Below are 22,789 nucleotides of genomic sequence, written 5' to 3'. Positions count from 1 at the left end.
TGGCGTTACGAAGTGGATATCGCCCCTCTATATTATACTCGTTGAACGGAAATAATAAAAAATGGCGACGGTCAACAGAAAACGTGGGGCACAGAGTCCTGGTGACAAAAATGCGAAAAAGGGAAAAATTGTCGGCCAAGGCCCAGAGGAAATCCAAAAAGAGATAACGGTGCCAGCACCGATCTCTCAGGTCAGAGTTACGAGTTACTGTCCGCTGATCTTTGTTAGCTGCTGAGCGAACCTTAGTTCAACGAAAAAAAACACAAAGTTTTACTCAATTTTCATTTAAATCATTAATTGTTTCGCTAAATGACAGCTGTAATAGACACACTGGATGTGTTAATGCGTTAATGTGTTGCATCGTGTAGAGGAAGTCGTTAAATGGCAGTATTCGCAGTTTGATATCAGCACTGGGATGAACCACACTCCTTTAAACCCATCGGGATAAACTGTAAATGCTTGTATTAGTGTCTTGGCTATTGTCATGTTTTAAAGTCAAAATGGCAAACCAGTATTTGTTTTAGTTCTGTGTTCTGAGGTGAGCTTTCTTTAACAGGGCAAATGGACCAACAAGGAGAGAGTCCTGATTTTCTCCTCCAGAGGAATCAACTTCAGAACCAGACACCTAATGCAAGACCTGAGGACCATGATGCCGCATGCAAAGGCAGGTTAGTGGTGTAGGATTCCTCACACAAACACCCACAATAACATGCAATGCATTCTTGCCTTTAAATTTATGCTCATCTTGTGTCTAGATACTAAAATGGACAGAAAGGATAAGTTGTTTGTCATAAATGAGGTGAGTCTTGTTTAAATTCTTGGTGTACTCTCATATAAAATGTATAAGGAGTAGAAGAGAATAAAGTCATTTGTTTTGCAGGTGTGTGAAATCAAGAACTGCAACAAATGCCTCTATTTTGAGGCCAAGAAGAAGCAGGACTTATATATGTGGTGAGAATTTTGTTGTTACATCTTGTATACATTATGCTTGCTGGAGAGTGAATCTGATCTGAGGTCAATGACTCTCTTGCCTTGTAGGATTTCAAACAGCCCCCATGGACCTTCTGCAAAATTTCTAGTCCAAAACAGTAAGTGATCTCTTTCTACAGTACAGTCCTGAACTGCAGCAGTCACCTGTTATACTTTGGGAAATATAATTTTATTGTCTCCCCCCCGACAGTCCATACACTGGCCGAACTCAAACTGACGGGAAACTGCCTCAAAGGATCCAGACCGCTGCTCTCATTTGATCCTGTGAGTAGAACTGATCATAAAGCCACTGAGGAATAGCAGACACTACGAGTCTCATCATCACTACACCAGATATACACGGTTTAGTGCATTCAAGGAAACAAAAAAAACAAATGCATGCATACTTCTCAGTGTGGGGTGGACGGATGTGCCGACATGTCCAAATGACATCATCAGTTTACAGTGGCTTGTAAAAGTATTCATACCCCTTGAACCTTTCCATATTTTGTCACATTACAACCACAAACATAAATATATTTCAGTGGAATTTAATGTGAAAGACCAACACAAAGTGGTATACAATTGTGAAGTGGAAAGAAAATTATAATGATTCAAAACATTTTTTACAAATAAAAAACTGAAAAGTGCAGTGTGCAGTATTGAGCCCCCCTGAGTCAATACTTTGTGGAACCACCTTTTGCTGCAATTCCAGCTGCAAATCTTTTAGGGTATGTCTCCACCAGCTTTGCACATCTAGTGACTGAAATTTTTGCCCATTCTTCTTTGCAAAACAGCTCAAGCTCAAGTCATCAGGCAGCTTCTGAATGCAATTGGTTGCACTCAGAGAAAAGGGGGCTGAATACTTGTGCACACCACACTTTTCAGTTTTTTATTTGTAAAAAATGTTTTGGATCATGTATAGTTCTCTTTCCACTTCACAATTGTATACCACTTTGTGTTGGTCTTTCACATTAAAGTCCAGTGAAATATATTTTTATGTTTGTGGTTGTAATGTGATAAAATATGGAAAAGTTCAAGGGTATGAATACTTTTGCAAGCCACTGTAAGTTGAAAGTGTGGACTTCATAAGTTTGGGGGGGGGGGGGGGGGGGGGGGTGGCTTGTTAAACACGTTTCTGGTTTTCACAGTCAAAAAATATGGAGCATAAGTTTATCTTCTTGCTCTTTATTTTCTTCCACAGAAATTCGACAAGGAGCCTCACTATGCTTTACTCAAAGAGCTCTTCATCCAGGTGTGTTTCCAAGATGTGACGTCAGATGGCGTGAACTTAAATGCTGACTGCAGTTTTTGCTTGAAGGACACCTTCTGTCCAATGTCAGATTAAAGTACTACATATCAAGTCTTGACCTTAAAGAACAATGTTTACCTTGGAAAGCTGAACAAATTGTATTTTTAGATTAAACTCATGAAGTTTTCCTGTTGTAGACATTTTCCACTCCACACTACCATCCTAAGAGTCAGCCTTTTGTGGACCACGTCTTCACGTTCACCATCGCGGACAACAGGATATGGTTTCGAAACTACCAGGTAATATTCCACCACACTTCATAATTTTTATTTGATATTTTCTCCCTGGCTTGAGAGGATTCTGAAGTTAAATATTTGCTTATTTTCCATTCTGTCTGTGTTCAGATCATTGAGGAAGATGCCTCTCTAGTGGAGATCGGGCCTCGCTTTGTTCTTAATCTCATGAAGATCTTTCAGGGGAGCTTTGGAGGACCTACACTCTATGAAAACCCAGACTTCCGTTCTCCTAACATGGTAAAAATCCACTGAGTGATAGTTTAAGTTACAGTTAATGTGCCTAAAATATTAACATTGTACATTAAATGTTCCTCTTTATACTCCCGCAGCACCGGAGAGAGATGCGACTGGCGGCAGCAGCCAAAGTGCGAGAGAAGCAGATGGTGAAGGAGATGCAGAAAATGAAGAAGACATCTGTGAAAGAGGATTTGGACAAGGACGTTACAGCGGATGTCTTCCTGACACCGGCTGAGGAAAAGCCCGTTGACATTCAGACGGAAGCGCCTGAACCAAAAGTGGCGAAGAAGAAGAAACAAAAACCTTTCAAGAGACAAAGGCTGCAGATGGCACGCAGGTAACCGGATGGACTGTGTTAAGCTGAGCAAATACTGCTGCCACAAATCATTTAAAAATATTTTTGTTACACATGTAATCAAAAAACTTGTTTATTGAGTTTGATTAATTTTTCATGTCATGGAAATAAAACAGTTTAAACTTGATTTCTGTATCCTGTGACATAAACTCCAAAAAAGGTTGTTGTAATAGTGTCTACATAGACACACAAAGGGACAGTTTTAGCAGATAGACTGTATGTTTGTTTTAGATCAGTAAACTGGTCTAACGTGGCTAATTTTAAAGACTTTAAACCATCTGGAAGCTCTCAAATGATGTAATGTTCACACATCGAGAGACTTTTGACTGGAAACAGCTGGACTGCCAGAGTTGGAAACACTATAATGAACAGTCGTTTTCCATATCCAGGATAATGAATTTCAAGACAAACGAGAACAAAAGAACATTACATAAGTGGTAGTATCTCTCCACAAACACAACAGCAATGTTCCTCTCAAATACCCTGGCACAGTGCCCATTACAAAGCCAGCATTTGTTTTCCTACCTGCCTCCTCTGGCAAACTGAACTCTGGTTTAGTTAAGGTGCTTATTACAAGTCAGATTTAACGGGCTGTTCTCAGTCTTCTTCTACTTCCTCGTCCGGACAACAGTAATATTCTACGAAGCAGATCTGTCCATCATCGTTCCTGACCAGGTACTGCAGAGAGAGGAAGCCTCTGTTGTCTGTCCTGACGGAGACTTTACAAGACAAAGCCAAGGCTTTGGTGGATGGTTTCAGGAGGGACATCTTGTATCTGTTTGCACACAGGATGACAGAACCCACAGCTTTTTTAAAACCTATTACACACTGATACTGAAGTTATTCCTGAACCATTTCTCTTGCAGACATTTTAACATGATGCAGTAGAAAAGATAAGTAAAAATAACACTTAACTGGTTCCGGGACTGCTGACTCATTAAGTGTCAGCACTTGCGGTGGCAAATGTGAATGTTGTCATTTACCTGTGGTTTTTTCTGCAGTGACAAGTCAAATATATCCTGTCAACAAGCTCTATTACAGAAGGAGTTAGTCTGCTTTTAAAGAGATGGAAAACAGCCAAAAAGTCAGCAGTGAAATGATTCAAATCCTACACACAAGTGCTGCAACTTCTTGTGGGTAATTTAACCTCTGGTCAGGAACCATGCTGACAATTACTGTCTGCACACGGCCCAGAGAAAGGGCCAGTCAGACAAATTGTATGTAAAAAGCAGTCAAGAGCCTACTTCAGTGAAGTATTTCCAATCATTTCCACAGAGCCCAATTTTCTGTCAAGACTGTAAGTTGTGTGGATATCTTTCAGAGTTCACACTCGGATTAACATTGTCCCTCATTTACTAACTGCTACTGTACTGTGTGTACACACAAATCTGTGTGTAAATCACGCATACAAACATTTCACACACAAATCAGTGATTTATCAACATTTTAATTTTTCATACCTGAATTTGTTCATAATATATGAATAAGTTTATGTTCACACACGGCTATGAGGCAGATAACTAAACTTAAAGGAGATCAAGACTAAATCAAGCACAGTCAGTCATCCCACGATAAAGATCATCAGAAGATGCAGATTAGTAAATAGCATACATTTTCTACTAAGCCATTCACTGCTGTGTGTGACATTTGTTTTAGTCACCGTGTTAGTGTTTCCTGTTCTACTAGTTGACCCCTGAGTAGTTTGCTTTTTCTACCATCTAAATAATATGCCCTTGTGTTTGTAGTGCTTTGCTGACCTGTTTGTTTGTGTCTTGATGCACTTAAACAGCTCCATCATATCCGAGTCTTTGGAGTAATCATAATGAGCATTTCCAGCATTCCCAAATGTAGACAACCTTAAGAAAACAACAAATCAAAGATTACTGTAAACGTAATGTATGACTCAGCAAAAAGCATGCCTTACCTTTACCCTTAAAAGGTTTACGGCTTAATTTCCCACACATAATTTATGCCTAATCCTAAACTAAATACTTTTCCCAGTGGATATCTTCATTGATTTTTATTTTAGTCTAGTTTAATTATTGTTTTACAGTCACTTTAAATATTTTTTAAACTTCAGCAATATAATCATCAGCCAGGATGATCACGCATGTAGAGGAAATAGAGTAAGCACAGCACACCTGAAGTAAGGTTGGCTTGGGGACATGGTGATCTGTAACACTTCACTAGTCATGTCCAGCTCAGAGAAGGCTTCCTTCAGACTCTCTGATTGCAGGATCACCTATAAAAAAAAAAAAAAAGAGTCAGGGGTGCATGAGTTGTACTCGAGTTGTTTCCTGTTTTCCCAACACCTGCAGATACTGTTATTCCTACTGGAGCAGTGAAGCATCCAACAGCGAAGCTGTAATGTTGTCAACACAGAACTTCTGAACAGATGTGTTCATATTGGCTCATTGTTTGCCTCTTTTTTTTAATATTCCAGTTTTAATAACCAAAACCACTGAAATAAACCTTGTTTGTGACATTAGTGCTGCAGAACTCAAAGTCAATCGGTTCTTCTGGTTCTTGTGTGTTAATCTTGCACACGGTCACTACACCACCCTCCTCCAGGAACAACGTTAGAGGGTATCCATACCCCTTGTAGCACATCCGCAAGGCTGTTGATATACCTGGGACATCACATGAAGGAGATAATAAGCACATTTAGTGACATCTAAGGTAGGTAATAATGTAATCACTACTTCGGGGCTCCTTCATTTTTTTTTAACCTGGTGTTGTGGTTCCACCAAAGATATTGAGGCAGTCAAGAAGAACAGTGAGATTGATCTGAAGAGCCACTAGATCTTCTCTTATGGTGAACTCTTGGAATATCTCAGCCTGGGAGAAATGAATACAACTCCATTAAGGTATTAATATTATAGTGTTTAACATAATTTTAACACACATCTGTTCATTCAAGTGTTTCACATAAGCTTGTTCATCAACAAAAGCACAAGAGAAACACACCTGGATGAAGGCGTTGGCCTGCAGACATTTGGAGTCCTCCACAGTGACCTTTAGGCCATTGGGTGTAGCTGTGAAGATGGCATGGTCTTTGAAAGCGATCGCTTTCAGGATGTTGGAGAGATTGCGGGCATTGTCCAAACTCGCCACTAAAACGTACTGTTCGTCATCACCCTGAGACTGCGTGGAGAGAGGCATTGTGGCTCTGAAATAAGAACGCCCAGATTCCTGCTGCCAGGTCTTTGCAAGGGCAAAAACATCAAGTTAGCCGCCCTAATCACAGTACAGGTGCATGAAGTTAAAACCTTCCTAGAGGAAGTATCTGTTTCATTGCAACTCGGTCATGATGTTGATACACCGAAATGGTTTATGTAGACTCCACAACACGCACAGAACTGTCACTTATTGAGGTACTAAGCTAGGCTTGTTTTTCACTGTAGTTTAAAACGACGTAAAACTCTAATTACCGCTAATTCCATTTCAAAATTTTCCATCTAAACCCCCTCCGTACATTAAACTTGGAAGGAAAAAAAAACTGCAACTACCTGTTTGTCTCTTATAAAGCTGTTATGAAGCGACTCATGAGAGTGCTTTTGAAGAATGGTACCCCCGGTGCAGAACAACTTCCGCTTGTCGCTCTTCTTCTACGCCACCTTCTAGAGATTTCGCCATAAAACGCAGAACACCGGCGGTGCCTGACAACACGGTTTGTGATTGAACTCGGTGAGACTTTATTCTGTTTTCCTCATATGGCAGGATAAACTTTTTTTTTAAATTATATTTTTTATTTTTAAATGTGCTTAAATGTTGGTGACAGTTTTTCATAATTACTCTGTTAGGCTGTGATAGGAAGCTAACGTTAGCTCGCTGTTTGATGGTAGCTTGGAGACTGTGGAGATAAATAATCTCTAATTGATAGACGATAAACAACTGACAGCACAAAAATCCTCCCGGCACAGCCCGAGGAAAATGTTGAACAGATGTAAATGTGTTAGTCGTGTGCAAGAAAGCTTTCTTCTACCATTAACTGAGGTAGCTCAGGTTAGCATTGTAAACATCAGTATGGCTAATAGGTTGCTTAGCATGGAGAACCAAAAGTGCCAGAATAATTGCAAACGAATACAGAAAAAAAGTTAAGTGAATGTAGGCACTAATTAAGTGATAAAATATGCCATAAAGGTGTATTTATCAAGGAGAATTTATTAACATTTTAAGTTATTTGTATATTTCTATTTCCCTTAGCTTTTTGACCAATTTATTTATATATTTTCTTGAATTTTTTTTCCCTTCAAAAAAACCACATTTTTTTTAAATTTATTTTTAAAATTTAGCATCATATTCCCTAATAAATTACTACACAGGAACCATTCAGCAATGACTTCACAACCAACCATAAACTTACTGTGTGTCTTTACAACGTCTTCTTTTCTGCAGATCTTTCATTTTGGGCGGCCTGTCTAAGCCACAGAAATGGTGTGCATTCCCTGCATTGTGATTCCTGTCCTGTTGTGGGTCTACAAGAGGTTCCTGGAGCCTTATCTCTACCCCTTCATTTCACCAATTATTAATATATTCTGGACCAAAAAGGCAGTGCAGGAGACCAGCAATAATGATCAAAAAGTCAGTGGAAAGAGTAATGGGACTTACAAGGTAAGTTAATGGAAAATGTATGACATGATGATGTTTTAATAAAGAATCGTCATTAATTATGGCCATATTGCCTGGCTGAAATACACTGAGCAAACGGCCACTGTACTTTGTCATGTTTAACATAAAAATTTCATGATTGTCTTTTTGAAACTTTTTTATATACATTTTCTGAATCATGTTTTTTCAGCCTGAAAGCAATGGTGAGGCCACTGCTAATGGATCTACCATAGCAGCAGATAAGAAGACAGACTGACACCTCTAAATACATTTTATGCTTCAAAAACAATGTAAATATTTCATATAGAGAAACTATAAATTAACTTATAAATAATCTTACAATGGAATGGATTTTATAACCTTCCAATTGTAGTTGGAAGCTCTTAATCTTTTCTTCTATATTGCTGATATATTTTCTGTTAATTAATTGATACATCTGTTTATTGTATTGAATGAAATAGTTTTTGTAAGTTAAATTTTAAGTTTAAATAATGAATAAAAGAAAGTCTTAAATAAAAAGGTCTCTTTAATGCTCCCATTGCTTATTCTGTCATTTCAAATGTTGTGCTCACTTCATACTTGAGTCATTCAGGAAGTTGTTTATATAAAAATAAATGTGAAATAATATTAGCAAATAGACAAGACAGTAGGTATAAATTAATAATTTAGACCTGACATTTATGTTCTTCTCCTGTGGAAAAATAACTGAAAGCTCAGCAACAGTGTTGCATGTTCTTATAGAGTGCAAGAATTACTCCAAACATGGATGCAGCTGGAAAATTGCCTTTAGTCTTCACAACTTGCTCATTATAAGGAAAATGATTAAATAGCTTTGCAGCATAGGTATATACACCGCACTGATCAGCCACAACATTGAAACCATTGGCAAGTAGAATGAATGCTTTTCTCAACATCCTACAGTGTCTTCATATGTTCTGATGTGAAACCTTGCTTCTTATTCATTCACGCTCCCTATGGCAGGGAGACCAGTGGTCTGATTTCTAAGAGTCATTTGGTGTTGGACACTTCAGGACACCCAGGATCTGTCATTTCCACGCTCCAACAGGTGGGAGTTAATTTCACAAGATTAAACAGGTGGTCCTAATTTACTATGTTTCTATAATAAGCAACACCTGCCTCTGTGTGTGTGTGTGTGTGTCTGTGTGTCTGCAAACCCCTACTGTACCATCAGAGGTTGAGCAGCCAAACTTGGCACATGGGTACATCTTAGGCTCCTGAAGGTTCAAATCTATGTCAGATATAATTGTCATTGTATTGCCTGGCAACAGGCTAAAATAACCTGTTGATGAAAATGTTTTAATTATACATGCCTAGCAACCACCTAACAATGGGCTAAAATGAACTTTTTTTTTTTTTTGCACATAAACAAGCTTTTTTTCTCTCAAAGTGATTATGTTTTCAAACAACGTTAACAGCCCAAACAATACTGTAGCATGGGCATATACTAGTTACTAAAAACATGAGTAAAAATGTCAAAAGGAGGAGGAGAAACAAAAAAATAAATGGCAGCAGTTCCTGTTTAACTTCCAGCTGGCCGAATACACGAAGAAGACGTAGTAAACGCCCACGTGTCGTCATTACGTACGGGGTGGCGACGTGGAAAACATGGAGGACAGGAGTCTGTAGAGTAAACTTAACTGTCTGAAATACAAAGCAATTTCAGGCCTTTTCCTTTGTAAGTCACACTTAATAAATAAATCGGACAAAATTTCAGATCATTTTAAAAGGCAGCAGTCGCATCTGAACGGTCCTGGGAGGCAGGAGAGTCGCGGAAACTCCGAGAAGCGTTTATGACAGGTAAGCCGAGCGGTCAGCTGGTTGCTTTCTGTATATATGCGTTATTACCCATCGGCTAAACCAAAGCACTCCTTAATCAGAAATTAACTTAGTGCTTATTTCATTCTCACGTGGGACTTTCAGTTTGTCTTGTTTACTGTGTGGCAGGCTATTTACTGTGCTCGAAAGCAGTGTGACCAAGCTAACGTCGTGCACGTTGGTTAAAAAAGCAGATGCATTTAAAAAGCATTATATAGTATGTTGCATGCGGCAACAAAAATTTGCTCTTGCAAGAGAAGCATACACTGTCTTTTATGGTTTAGCACGGCTTTAAATATTGCACATATTGTGTCCCACTTATGCTGACTACACCTGTATGTCTACACCTGTATGTCTAAGGCGTGTCATTGCAAAAAAAAAAAAACGCATGTCCTGGTTCCGTGTGTGTTGTCCTGGTTCAATGTGTGTTGTCCTGCTGGGAACTTTGGCTTTCATGAACGAGTGTGTTTAAGTTGGTGAGATCTGTTTAACACAGTTTCTGTAATGCAAGAACAGGGAGAACCAGGAGCATTTATAATTTATTATAACCAGTTTTATTTATTTTCATTCATTTAAGGCCTTAAAGCCCAAAGAGACAGGGGTGCCCTCTGTCTACTCCTACTTGGAGCAGGAGATGGATAAATGTCCTGGCTCACATTAACATTAGTGAACTTGTTAATTATATTAATAGCCTCCTTGTTTACTGTCTGTGGCCCCAAAGATTAAGGCATTTCCTTTGCCCCAGGTTTTGGCATATGCCTGGAGAAGAAGCAGTGAAGAACAGTGACTCTGGCTGAGTGGAGCCAGCAAAGATGGGAGCCAACACCAGCCAGGTCGGTGACCTGTCCGATAACCCCAGCCTCAAGGCCCTGGTGGGCACAGAGTCCATATCGGAGAATGACCCTTTCTGGAACCAGCTCATCTCCTTCACCTTTATCAGTCCCACCAACAGGTAATTGAACACTGTGTTCATTGTGTGTCTGTAGGTTTAGCGTCCAGCTGAAATTCAGTACACTGGCCAGTCGTCACATTAAAACTACTCACAAGTCAAGTGAATCAAATTGATAATCTCACACAGTCAATGCAGTGCTCTAATTTTCTCCTGGCATTTATGTGGATGTTACTTTAACAAGACCGCCCACCTAAACATTGTTGCAAATAAAGCACACCCATCCATGCCATCTACAAACCCCAATGGCATCCTGCCCTAGCTCATTAGTCCCATCAGACATATATGGGATCTTCTATAACAAGCCTAATAAACCATTGAGCCACCCCTCGCAACACAAAGGGTCTACTGACAACAGACTGATGTTAGACACCACAGGGCACCCAGTGTCTTTAGCAGTGGAAGGGGGGGTGTCTACATAACTTTTAGTTTACATTGGTCTACTTATTTCTGTTACTTAGTTTTAGTTAAGTTAAATAATTGAGGTAGTGAGTTCAAAGCACATGAGGAAGCTTGAAGCATTGAAGGATTGCCACCAAGTTGAAGGTACTTCTATGGTAAAGAGCTTTCATAAGCAATGTAATACTCTAAATCACTCAGATGAAATCTTCATGTATCAAAACAGACAAAATAAGAAGCAAATCAGGAGGCAACATTCATATTAACATAAGTGACTTTTCCTGTCCTTGGATGCATTGATGAAAAATATTTTTTTAATAAATAGTATTGCTGGAGTGATATCAAATTCTGAGTCTTCTAACTAATTGTTGATAATTTCTTAAAGCATCTACTCAACAGTTATTGTATACTGCACCACAAGGGCACACACCCAGTCCTTTAAGAGTTATACCCAGGGTTTAAGATTAAACTGTAAACTGGAAGTTTGCAGAGATCACCTGAGTAATGATTCAACAGGGTTGCGGTTCTGCTTGGCTGAGAGCAGACCAGTTAACCGTTAACATCTAGTTCCTTTGTAAATAGCATTGAGAAGGAAAAACACCTCGCTTTCAATTGGCCCGTGACTGATGTTACATATTTATCTAGTCCTGTTGCACTGTGTTTGTGTTCATACCTCATAAATATAGCTGCAGTATTTACTAAATAACAGAGACAGACAGCACATGCCACATTATAATTCATACCTAATTTTTGTCTTATTGTTTAGTGTTAGTCTAAAATTACTGTCCTGTGTATTAAAGCAAAAAGTTAAGCCCCATCAAAGTATAAAGTGGTTTGGTACTGTCAGTGGGTCGGTCATGAGTAGTCGCCCATTTTAACATCAAGGTTTCTGGTTGATGTGTCAGTGCTCGTCTCTTCCTGTGTGTATGCCTCTTTACCCTCTCATTGCTGCTTGATAAGACGATCATGTCCATCTGAAGCTTAATAAAACCCAAAAAACAAACAAAAACATGATTAAAACCATCTGTTTTTAGTATCCATATGCAGGCTGCTATGTTTTATTCTGTAACAGAACAAAAAGTGTCATCTTGTTACTGGACCAAACCACACTGAATGGTAATCTGTGATAACTAGTGCATTTGCATGCGTCGTTGGTGCTCTTGTAGTGTTGTGTCTGCAACAGAAGGACAGACATTTCTCAACAAATTAAGAAACCTTGCATTCAGACCATTTAGCACTTGCAGGCGCAGAAAGTGTAAAATGTTGCTTTTTCTAATCATTTGGTTACATATGTAGCAATGCATTTCACCTAGCATTTTATACCTGTCATGCTTGTCCGGTATTGCAACAGTCACTTTGGCTGTCCCCAATGGCTTTACTTCTGTTATTTGTTCAAAGTGCCTTGTTGTGTAAGACACTTAGCCTTTAAACAAGAAGGGTATATCTTAGAGTTGGATGACGGTCAATGCCACTGTCTTGATGGCATAAGTAGTTGAAGGTGGCAGCTAGCTATATTAGCACAGAAATAGGAAACAGAGCAAGTTAGAATTAGGTTTAGGTCAGGGTAAGGTTTTGGCACTGTGATGGTTACAGTTAGTGGTAATAAGCCAAGTATAGTACCACACATAATCAGGTTCCCACCAATTCTGAAGCAGTTCAGATGAATGGTTGTCAATACAGGAGAAGAACTGAAGGACGGGCAGAGATTTCTCAAAGATGAATCAGGCATTAGTGGTTCATTTTACTAATAATCTGAAAAATCTCTGTCTGTCCTTCGGTTCTTCTCCTGTATTGACAACCATTTATCTGAGTGAAAGGGCAGTTTAGCCTTCACAAGTCAAAGGGAAGGCTTTTAAAACAGTAGTAGGACCTGTTGACCTGATGTCTGGTTTGGAGACTAACAAAAAGACTGGAGGCTGAGCTGGAGGTGCAGAGTTGAAGATGCTAAGATTTTCATTGGGAGTGACCAAGATGGACAGGATTAGAAATGACTATATCAGAGGGACAACTCAGGTTGAGTGTTTTGGAGACAAGAGCTAGAGAGGCAAAGCTGAGATGGTTTGGACATGTGCAGAGGAGGGATGGTGGATATATTTGGCAATGTATATTGAATATGAAGCTGCCAGGCAGGAGGAAAAGAGGAAGACCTCAGAGGAGGTTCATGGGTGTAGTGAAGGAGGACATGCAGAGGGTTGGTGTGACAGAAGAGGATACTAGGGATAGGGTGAAATGGTGGCACATAGTCCTCTGTGGAGACCCCTAAAGCGAGCAGCTGAAAGGAGAAAAAGAAGAACCACTAATGCCTTCTAATGAATCATGCCCTATATCCTTGCATGTTGTATATATTGTTCAGATTTCTATGTGCATTTTTTTGAATTTGTTTTTAGTCCCTGTTGTCCTATGAACATTTGGAAATGCATAATTTAATTCTACTTTCAGATAATATTATCATTCAAATAACCAGCTATTTGAATGCTATTGTGTTGTTATCCTTTCAGCTTCCAGCAGAGGGAAGATGGCACAAGCAGTCCATTTTGACCTTACTTGTTCTGGTTTTTTTTTGTTTCATAGTGGAGAATCTAAGTTTATGGAAGAAGCTGTCATACCGCTGGCCAAGATCCTCAGTATGTTAACTATTATATAAAAATATTCTTTTTGTCTTTGTTATTTATGAAAGAATATACCTGATGAGTAGTTCCTGTTTTCTATAGAGTGGATGGATGGATGGATGGATGGATGGATGGATATTTAAATTATTGTATGCCAAATGATCATATTATGAGGTTTCTGTGTTTATGAAATGCTTTTAATAAAGTTCTCTCCCATTTTGTTTTTCCTCCTAAGTTGAAAACAATCCCAGAACAGGGAACTTTGGCGCTCTCGTGAGAATTTTCCTGGGAAGAACCAAAGAGCTGAAAATCTCGACAGAATGCCAAGAGTGAGTATGAGAACCTCAGAGGGGAGAAAGAGCTGAATGTCAGTGATAGATTCGGTGCAGGCCACTTATTGTTTGAGAGAGAGAAGCACTGAAGTAGTTGCAGTTTCCCATGAGAAAAACTGCAGAGGTATAACTATCAACATACGTCTGTGGCAATATGAGGCACTCACTGCCAAGCTCCGATTCCACAGAGACTGACTCGGCCCAAATATTTTGGGTGGGAACTCTTCCTTCTGTGTTGAACAGCATTACAGGTTAGAGTTATTGCTCTTCTTCTCTTTTGTTCTAGGTCCGTCCCACAAATCCACATTTTTGTGTGTGCAAATAGATAATTGTTTGGACTGACGTACACCCCAGTGTTGGTCTTTAGTGGCTGTGAAAGCTGGCTTGCAATGGGTGGCTCCAGGCATTTATTTTCTTTCGCATTTGTTTTCTCAAACTTATACAGTGTTAATAACTAGTTACATGAAACTGAGTAATTAAATGCAAAATGCATTAGTTACTAAGGAAAAATATGCCCTTGGTTAGAGTGTATTCCTTTCAAGAGTTTAACAAAGGAGAAAAAATATGTTTCCTGGTAAATTACACTTCTTCCTTTCGCCATTCCCTGAAAGCCAAAGTTCTAGGTCAGGGATTGAATGTCTGTCTTTTAAAGCTGCCACATCCCAGGTAAAGTAGCTAAAGTGCTTTTAGTTATTTTCCTTTGTCAAGAAAGAGGCCTTCAGCAGAAGAGGCAGAACGTTGAAGATCTGGGGTAGACTTTTTTTTCCTTAAGGATATGCTCATGCTGTAAAAATTGCATTTACATATTTCTAGGATTTGATAACAGTGTGGTCTGACTGCCTCCAAATCCTGCATCATTTCAGATGCCTTTGCACATTGTGTGTAGATAACCATTCAGGTAAAGATATCATTTTAATGACAGTTGTAAATGGCATTATCAGAGATGTTATAGTTTTCAGCAAATAGACCAAAAGACTTCTCTCCGAGTCTTTTTGTGGTTGTTAACCCGATCATGCTTCAATTGCAATTTTACCAGACGTTTCCGAATTACTCTAATAGTGGCTCTGCAGTCCACGTATGTTAAAGTAGTGCTGGGTCTAATCTTACAGAAGCCACGCCAAGCTGCACAGAGCAGTTGAGGAAAGCAGGAAGTCAGACAAAGCAACGGCCAAAAGATCAGTTTTCATAATAAAAGACCTCCTGGTAACTAAATGCTTTACTTCTGAAATGCTCAGTGTGCTTGAAGCTATACAAAAGACAAAATTGAATCAGAGATGCAACCTCATAGACATTCCTGGGATAAGAGCAAATGGAGCAACTCTCAGATCACAGGTTCTCAAAGTTTTTATGCCAACTTAGAGCACTAATATATCACTTTTACTTGAAGTGGATGAATGTAGCATTCAGCAGTACATACTTTTACTGTTATTGTGGGCTACACAGGAATATGCCACTGGCTCACAATCAGTCCTCTTGAGTACCCTGATTTTATTTGAATAGCTTTTACCGGTAAGCTTTGAATAAATTAAATTAAAAAAAAAAAAAAGAGAGCAGGTATCAATCTTTTAAACATCCAGAACGATGCTCATGAGATGCCTTTGTTTTGTTTTCCCTTCTGCAGCCAGCTGTTTATCTGGCAGGCCCACAATGCACTGTTCATGATTCGCTGCCTGCTCAAGGTCTTCATCAGGGAAATGAGTGAAGAAGAGCTGCACCAACAGTTCTCCTACCAGGAGAGGGCACCAGGATCCTGTGGAGGTGAGCTCTGTCACTTTTCCCCAGGCAGATCAAAATAGGGCCACAGAGTACACAAAGAAGTCTGCTTGCTACTGATTCTCAGTGAGCAACTTTTATCAGTAATGCATGGAACAGTTGTGTTGAGACATTTTTCAGCATTTTGACACTTGAATGCGCCTTACACAAAACTTCACGTCTTCTCTTAGGAAGTCTTCAGCATTCTTTAACTTTTTTTGATTCCAAGTGAGCTCTTACAGCAGAGTAACAGAGGTTATGGCCTAGTTTTATACGTCTCATATAACAACACTATCAAATGTACGAGACTTCCTTTCATAGTTAAAGAGACATTATGAATTGGCGTAAATTGAATGAAGTTGAATTAATTAGTCATTGTAAAATGGTTTATCTATCCATCAGTTTCTTGTTGCTTATCTGAGCTCAGGTCACACTAATATAATTAATTATGTCATTAGGAATTATCGTCCTAAAATGCTGGAAAATAGGTTTCATTATTAAACAATTATAATTCATGGTGTTCTACTGGTTTTCCCATTACTTTTCATCCTTTTGCAATTATAATCATGATGGAAGTATGAAATGCATCCTGTGTGATGCCACAAATCCTTATTAAATTATTCCTGACTATGTAATTTCCTCTGTTCAATGAGCATGAAAATATGGAGAGATATGTGGAAACTAATGATTGGATTAGTGACTGTTTAGAAGAGCAAAGATGTGATGATCAGCCTGGTACTGTCCTATAAACTGTATGTCTGATATAATAACTGTATCAACCCCTTGTGGATAAACAGGGAGCGAAGACCTTCTTGAGGAGCTGTTGTCCAGCCTTGTTCACCTGATCGTTGAAGTGCCCCTGCTGTAAGTAGCTCCCCTCCTTTGTGTGAGGAAAAGGTTGAATTAAACACTCTGCTGTCTTCCATACACTACAAAGGTCAGGCATGTAAGAGCTATTCTGAAACACTAAAAAAAAAAAAGTTTTACATCATAGCTGTTTGAAAACATTGCGTGACTAATTTGACTTGTAATAGTCCACGGTCATTTGTTTGACATGTATCATAATAATCATATAAAAATGTCAGCTTTGTTCTGCATCTCTGCCTGTCTTTTAGCTTGTTTTTACTGATTTTTTTATTTATTTTTTCCTGTTTATATGAGTATCATGTTAGTGACTGAGTAGCTAATGAAAAGCAGTTTGTATGTGTAGCTCTGTTTGCGTGCTGTACTTGTTTATTCTTATATTGATTAACTAACCAAGAGAAGATGAAATCCATTAAGGGACACACCAGACTGACATGCTGAAACTCTGACGCCGGCTACACGGTGCTCTCAAAGAGCTGAAATAAGAGAGAAGGTGTTGGTTGTTTAAGGAAAGAGAAAAGGATTGGACTGAAAGTTTAGGAGCATTCCCAAGAAGTGGGAGAAGAGGGAATATAATGTTTGAAAAATTACATCAGTCTTTATTCCCGCTGGGCGGTGTGAAAACAAACATCCTCTGCATTTACTTATCAGTAAGTGAATTATTTTTAAAAAAAGTATACAAGTATACTTTTCAAAACAAAAATGAAACTTGACTGATATTTCCCTGTCATGGCATCTTCCACTTTTTTCTGTGTCATTCTGGACACCTTCCTCTCACCGTCTGCTACTTAATCTCTGTACCTCTTCCTCTTTCACCCCCCTTCTCTTCTTCTGTTGTTTCCAGACATCAAACTGTGGCTCCTGTGTAAAAATGCATTGAACATTCCAACATTATTCATTGTTCCAAGGTTAAAATTGCTCTCTGTTTTTCTTCCCTTCACCACTTTGTGGCTGTTAGCCCATTTCCCCTGTACGTGCTCCTGGCTTGGATGGGAAACCCACCATTCTTTTAGTTAGCTTCCCCCAGATCCCAAGCAGAGTCCTGCACCTTTTGTGGCTTTGTCTCACATGTACGATAGTGGTTATTTTTCCATTCACAGGTGTCTGACTGAAGTTGTTTGTAAAGTAGCTGATTGGTGCCAAAGTGCTTTGCAAAGCAAAAAAGCCACACACAGTAATGGAATTTAAAACAGAACAAAAAATTGAAGTAGCCCATAAAACTGGCTCGAAAGGTTTTAGTTAGAGTGCAGCGTGCATTAACACACAAAGGCATATTGGACTCAAAAGGCAATACTTTGACCTGACTGGGTCTTTATCATGCAAAATGTATTTATTTATGCAAATAAATTGTAATATGTGACCTGTCTGGGGTGCTCCCTCTCCTCTCACCCAGTAACATTTGGGAATAGGCTCCAGTCCCCCTCAACACTGTGTTGGATAGGCGGCTAAGAAAACTTTCTGGATATAAATTAAATGCGATTTTTCTCAGACATTGTTAATATTTCAGTTGAAATATGAATGCAAACCTCACAACACTGCATACAATTATATATTAAAATTTTATGTTTTAAATTCATCTTAAATTGATTTCAGTTCACTGCATGATAAATCCGCAATGACAAATCAAAAACCAGTTTTCCTTCTTCAACAGGGACAGTTCATGTTAATGGATATCAATATGAGACACAATGTGCCAGATTTGAGCAAAACTGGTAATTTACATTTATAATGTCTAGACAGATTACATAAAACTTTAATAATGAGCAAAGAAAACCATGCAGATATACCCACACAATACATAACACGTCATACAAAAATGAGTTAAAGTGGTCACAGACCTGGTTTGGGTTATGTTGGTAAGCTATCCCAATATTTAGATCCCTTTACAGACAGCACAGTTTGTCCAAATGTGGTGCGCCTATGAGTCTTGAAATGCTTTGTAATTTATTAAAAACAAAACAGAGCAAAGTTGCATATACTGTACATAAATATTCAATCCCTTCACCGTTTTTAAAGCTGTTTTGGCAGCTATGATAGCCTCAAGTCTTCTTGGAAAAAATCTAGCAAACAAAGAATAAACAGTATACCTGACGACTGAGTTAAAGATGTAAATATACCATTTTTGTAACTCGGCTAGTGATGTTGGAAACCTCTAGTGTACAAAGAATTGGCTTTTTAGCAATGTAGATGTCTGTCTCTATAAAAACATTTCCATATTTATTTAGAGAATCTGGATTTTTCAATACAAAAGAACAAACTGTTACTCCAAGAAAAAAAATGGGTTTTTTTTATGTCTGAATTTTTTTTTTTTTTTATGTTTATGTCCATGTATTGTGGAAAAACCACTTGTGTGTGTAGTGCTGCCACCTTGAGCTAATGAATTTCAGTGCTTTGTCATCCTTTTATGAAGTGATGTTCACAACAGTGCAGCTGAGATGGAGCATGTGAATCTATTCTTTTGGAAGGCTTGCAGAGCAGGCATGAAACAGATATGAATATTATTTTATGCAGATGTTTAGCTATAAAATTGTGTTATCATTTATTCACATTAACTCTTTGTGTTATGTTGTTTTCTTTAGTGACATCACCTATAGCATCCTGTTTGAGGCAGTGACCACGCTGCTGGTATTCTTCTCCTATCAGCTCTTCCACAAAGACATCCTCCGAGATGGATTAATCTACCAGCACATCTTGAAGGGCCGATGGTGAGAAAATGCACTCGCTCACACCTCATTGAAGACCACACTTAACTTGAAGTGCCCATAATAACAAAAAAAAAGTGGAAGCGTTTTGTATGCGATTATACACTCACAGGCCACTTTATTAGTTATACCTCGTTACTACTAGGCTAGACCCTCTGTTACCTTTGTAGCCTCCGTTTCCTGTTATTAGCTGAGAGGAGTGGTCTTCTGCTGCTGTAGCCCTTCTGCTTAAAGGTTCAATATGTTGCAAGTTCAGAAGATGCTCTTCTGTATACCTTAGCAGGAAAAATGTGTAATTTGAATTACTCTTACCTTCTCCTCTGCCATCAACAAGGCATTTTGGCTGACAGAACTGCTGCCCACTGCATATTTTCTCTTTTTAGACCCTTCTCTGTAAACCCTAGAGATGGCTTTGTCGGAAAATCCAGGTAGTTTAGCAGTTTCTGAAATACTCAGTCCATCTCATCCTGTCACCGACAACTATACCACATTCAAACTCACTTAAATCACCTTTTCTTCCCCATTCTGACACTCAGTTTGAATTTCAGCAGGTTGTTTTGACCATGCTTACATGCCTAAATGCACTGAGTTTCTGCCAAGTAATTGGCTGTTTAGATATTTACATTAGCATGCAGCCAAACAGGTTTGTCTTAATAAAGTAGCTGGTGAGTGTATCTACATCACTATGTAATAAATGTGTGTAACGCCCACCAGGCAGCCAGTTTGGCAAACCTAAAAATAAACAATGAGATGCTGCTTCACAGTCTGCCATTTGTAGTCACTTGCGAGAGTTGCTTCTCTGACTCTAAAATGTCTAAGGAATGAGCGAACACACCAGATGTTCTGTTGCTGGCTGTAGAACTGCAGAAGTCTTCAGACTTTCAACAACTGAAAGCGATTGCATGCTGCATGGCTAATATGACTAAAGGTTCCACAAGTATTGACTTATGTCACTGTCCAGAGCTATGTGGAACTTGCAGTCCTAATGGATGGTCAAAACAAAAAGTGACGTGTATATTGTACCCTTGAAGAGCTTGTTTTTGTAGAGGAATAAATGGTTACAAGAGCCCGCAGCGGGCTGCACCATTCTGAGTTGCAGTCCATAATCAGTGTTTATGGCAAAACCAGCTGACTGATAGATTGCGCTTTTTGGGAGAGGGGCCTTAAAGAGACAGGAGTTAAAACAGGAATTTCAGGTAGTGTGATGAAGGTGAGTTGCAGCAATGTATGCTACAGATAATGTGTTTTTTAAACATTAAACCATCTATTCTAATAGAGACAGAATAAATGTATGAACTTGGAAATCAACACAACTGGGGTACTTTTTTTGGAAAATAAAACAAACAAAGTTCTTATTTCCCCCAAGACCTCACTTTTTTTTTTTTTTTTTTGATGTGGTCCCACATTATTTTCTTTCTTTTTAAAATCCTCTTCAGTCAAATAATCCACTGAAATACAACCTCTCTGTGTGCTTTAAGACAATCTCTGGGTCACAATAATGTCTTTGCGTGCTATTCAACTGATACTAAAAGAAGAATAAAAAAAACAGAATGGATTTAGCCACTTACAGCTTTTGCAGCCACTATTATAGTGTCAGAGGAAAAACATTAGCAAGTTTATGATAATAAACGTTAATGCAAGCCTGTACTTGGAAATTGTTTTCTTGAATATTATTTGATTTAGTTAACTGCTGCACCAAATGTCTTTTGTATGAGTTTAATAGTTGCAGTTTAGAACAAAACAACAAAAGGGGGCACTTTGGCTCAGTTGATTGAGGTGGTGAAAGGTTTTCAAGTGGCAAAACAACTTTGAAGGCTATTTTATACGATTTAGGCTTTCAAGAAAGTAAAGGACAAACAGTGATGTTAGATATCATCTTCAAGAAATTACAGCTTGTGTGGTAAGGAGAGAGAAATGACTAAGATTGATGCCTAACATAGACACACGTATACTGAGAGCAGGATGTTAGTCGCGACCGCAGACACACACTTTTACGTGCATGTCTGTAGTTTACATTCTGTTGCACTATGAAGAAGAGGGCATAACACTGGTCAACAATGATTTTGCTACCTGGAGAAAAATACCTGATATAAGGCATTTCAGGTATGCTGATTCCAAGTCTATAATCAGAATTTCTCTAGCATGTCAGGTTCTTGAGTTATGCACATGTTAATATTTAGCTAATGTATTGCTGTACTGGTGCTTCTCACGCAAATGTAGAGTGTGCTAAGATTTTCTGATTTTGAAATTGAACAGAATTTAGCGATAATTTGGGTGATTTGGGGGTGCTGAATCCAAATATGGTCATTAAAATTCAATCAACTAAAGTTTAACTGCCAATATTGAGGATCAACAATGCCAGAAATTTGCAATTTCTTATAATGACTGCTTTGATCTGTCAATAGATTAAAAACAAAGTTTTAGTGCTACATCGAGTGATGGAAGATCTAGCCTCAAAAATAGTTTTTTAAAAATATGGAGAAAAAAAGTGAGATATTTGGCAAATGCACCAAATACAACACACTGCAAATGTTCCAGAGAAAGCAACAATCTGTTCACCCAAGATCATTTCCAATCACTTGTGGTAGACCTGCATAGTAGCTCTTCAGCTTGGGACTGCTTTTTCATCATGATGTAGTTGTGTCAACCATCCCAACAATTTTGGAAACATTCTAAACCTCAAAAACTACAGAGCTCATAACTGGCACATCTGTGGAGATCTCAAGGTAGTATTTCTTCTCCTGGGTCTTTAACTGGGGTACACAAAGTATATGTGTTTCCTGTGTCTCTGGGACAGCCGTGATGATGCGATTCATTACAAAGTCAAGAAGTGGCCGGATCGAGTCCAACACACAGTTGGAAAACAGTTGATCCAAAGAAAATATACCTTCCTCCCCTGCACATAAAACTTGGCCTCATCAAGAACTTTGTTAAGGCAGTGGATCGTAACTCAGATGGGTTTAAATACCTAAAGCAAAAAAATTTGGGGCAGTCCAAAGTGATGTCAAGCTTAAAGCTGGGATATTTGATGGACCCCAAGTCCGTGAGCTTATTAGAGACAAAGACTTTCCATCTAAGCTCAGACCCCTTGAACTAAGAGCATGGGAATCATCTGTTGACTCGTACAGAATTTCTTGGGCAACCACAAAGCCACAAACTGTGACGAACTAGTTGATGACATGCTCATATCAGTCAAACGCATAGGTTGTGGAATGTCACTTAAGAGTCACTTCCTTCACTCTCATGGTGAAAGGTTCCATCAAGATATCTCTGAAATGGAGACCAGGTACCAGGGGCGCTATAACGCAAACATGATAGGTGACTACTGCTGGTTTCTACAGCGTGAAACGTCCGTGAAGCGCAAGTGTTTGTCACACTTTTGAGCTGTTTAGGCAGTTTGAGATTGATTTTGGTATCTGTGTCTTTTTTTTCACCAGTTGTATGTTCATGGTGTACTCTTCTAATAAAGTACACCAATTGCCAAATCACTTATGTCGAGTTTGGCGATTGGCATTTATTGGCATAGTTACATAACTCAGGATCCTGACGTGCTAGAGAAATTCTGTTTGCATATTTGGGATCAGCATACCCAAATGAGTAAAAATCAGTTGTTTTTCCTCAGGTAG

The 22,789-nt window shown here is 38.8% G+C and overlaps 4 protein-coding genes across 5 annotated transcripts in view; 3 read left to right on the top strand and 1 right to left on the bottom strand.

The window, feature by feature from the left end:
* Nucleotides 1-34: 34 nt before the first annotated feature.
* bxdc2 (brix domain containing 2) lies at nt 35-3,236 on the top strand. Its single transcript, XM_030742777.1, has 10 exons — nt 35-190; nt 557-668; nt 756-799; nt 881-951; nt 1,039-1,088; nt 1,181-1,254; nt 2,174-2,224; nt 2,419-2,520; nt 2,626-2,754; nt 2,847-3,236. Exons 1-10 carry the CDS (start codon nt 62-64, stop codon nt 3,093-3,095), a joined length of 1,011 nt encoding a protein of 336 aa, XP_030598637.1. The 5' UTR covers nt 35-61; the 3' UTR covers nt 3,096-3,236.
* Nucleotides 3,237-3,241: 5 nt separating this feature from the next.
* Nucleotides 3,242-6,713, bottom strand: rad1 (RAD1 homolog (S. pombe)). Of its 2 annotated transcripts, none has more exons than XM_030742778.1 (7): nt 6,619-6,713; nt 6,077-6,313; nt 5,839-5,947; nt 5,582-5,739; nt 5,251-5,351; nt 4,867-4,965; nt 3,242-3,884 (listed from the first exon to the last, which is right to left on the bottom strand). In XM_030742778.1, the coding sequence occupies exons 2-7, from the start codon at nt 6,269-6,271 to the stop codon at nt 3,707-3,709; spliced, it is 840 nt and encodes a 279-aa protein (XP_030598638.1). In that variant the 5' UTR covers nt 6,272-6,313; nt 6,619-6,713; the 3' UTR covers nt 3,242-3,706. The 2 variants fall into 2 exon arrangements, 1 of the variants encoding a protein (XP_030598638.1); XR_004020695.1 differs by having other exon boundaries at nt 3,804-3,884; nt 4,025-4,965.
* On the top strand, nt 6,566-8,148 carry c21h18orf32 (chromosome 21 C18orf32 homolog). The gene is made up of 3 exons (XM_030742779.1): nt 6,566-6,796; nt 7,508-7,723; nt 7,911-8,148. Exons 2-3 carry the CDS (start codon nt 7,544-7,546, stop codon nt 7,974-7,976), a joined length of 246 nt encoding a protein of 81 aa, XP_030598639.1. The 5' UTR covers nt 6,566-6,796; nt 7,508-7,543; the 3' UTR covers nt 7,977-8,148.
* A 1,187-nt stretch (nt 8,149-9,335) lies between these two features.
* The window catches only part of dym (dymeclin), a 66,812-nt gene continuing 53,358 nt past the window's right edge, over nt 9,336-22,789 (top strand). Inside the window, exons 1-7 of the mRNA XM_030742997.1 lie at nt 9,336-9,538; nt 10,302-10,508; nt 13,476-13,528; nt 13,749-13,842; nt 15,467-15,603; nt 16,395-16,461; nt 19,041-19,166. Coding sequence (XP_030598857.1) covers nt 10,369-10,508; nt 13,476-13,528; nt 13,749-13,842; nt 15,467-15,603; nt 16,395-16,461; nt 19,041-19,166 — 617 coding nt within the window. The 5' untranslated portion in view covers nt 9,336-9,538; nt 10,302-10,368. The remainder of the gene's footprint in view (nt 9,539-10,301; nt 10,509-13,475; nt 13,529-13,748; nt 13,843-15,466; nt 15,604-16,394; nt 16,462-19,040; nt 19,167-22,789) is intronic.

This window comes from Archocentrus centrarchus, chromosome 12 (assembly GCF_007364275.1).
Source record: "Archocentrus centrarchus isolate MPI-CPG fArcCen1 chromosome 12, fArcCen1, whole genome shotgun sequence".
NCBI classification, from domain to species: Eukaryota; Metazoa; Chordata; class Actinopteri; order Cichliformes; family Cichlidae; genus Archocentrus; species Archocentrus centrarchus.
Note: the sequence above shows the minus strand (reverse complement) of the source record. Positions and strands in the feature narration are given on the sequence as shown.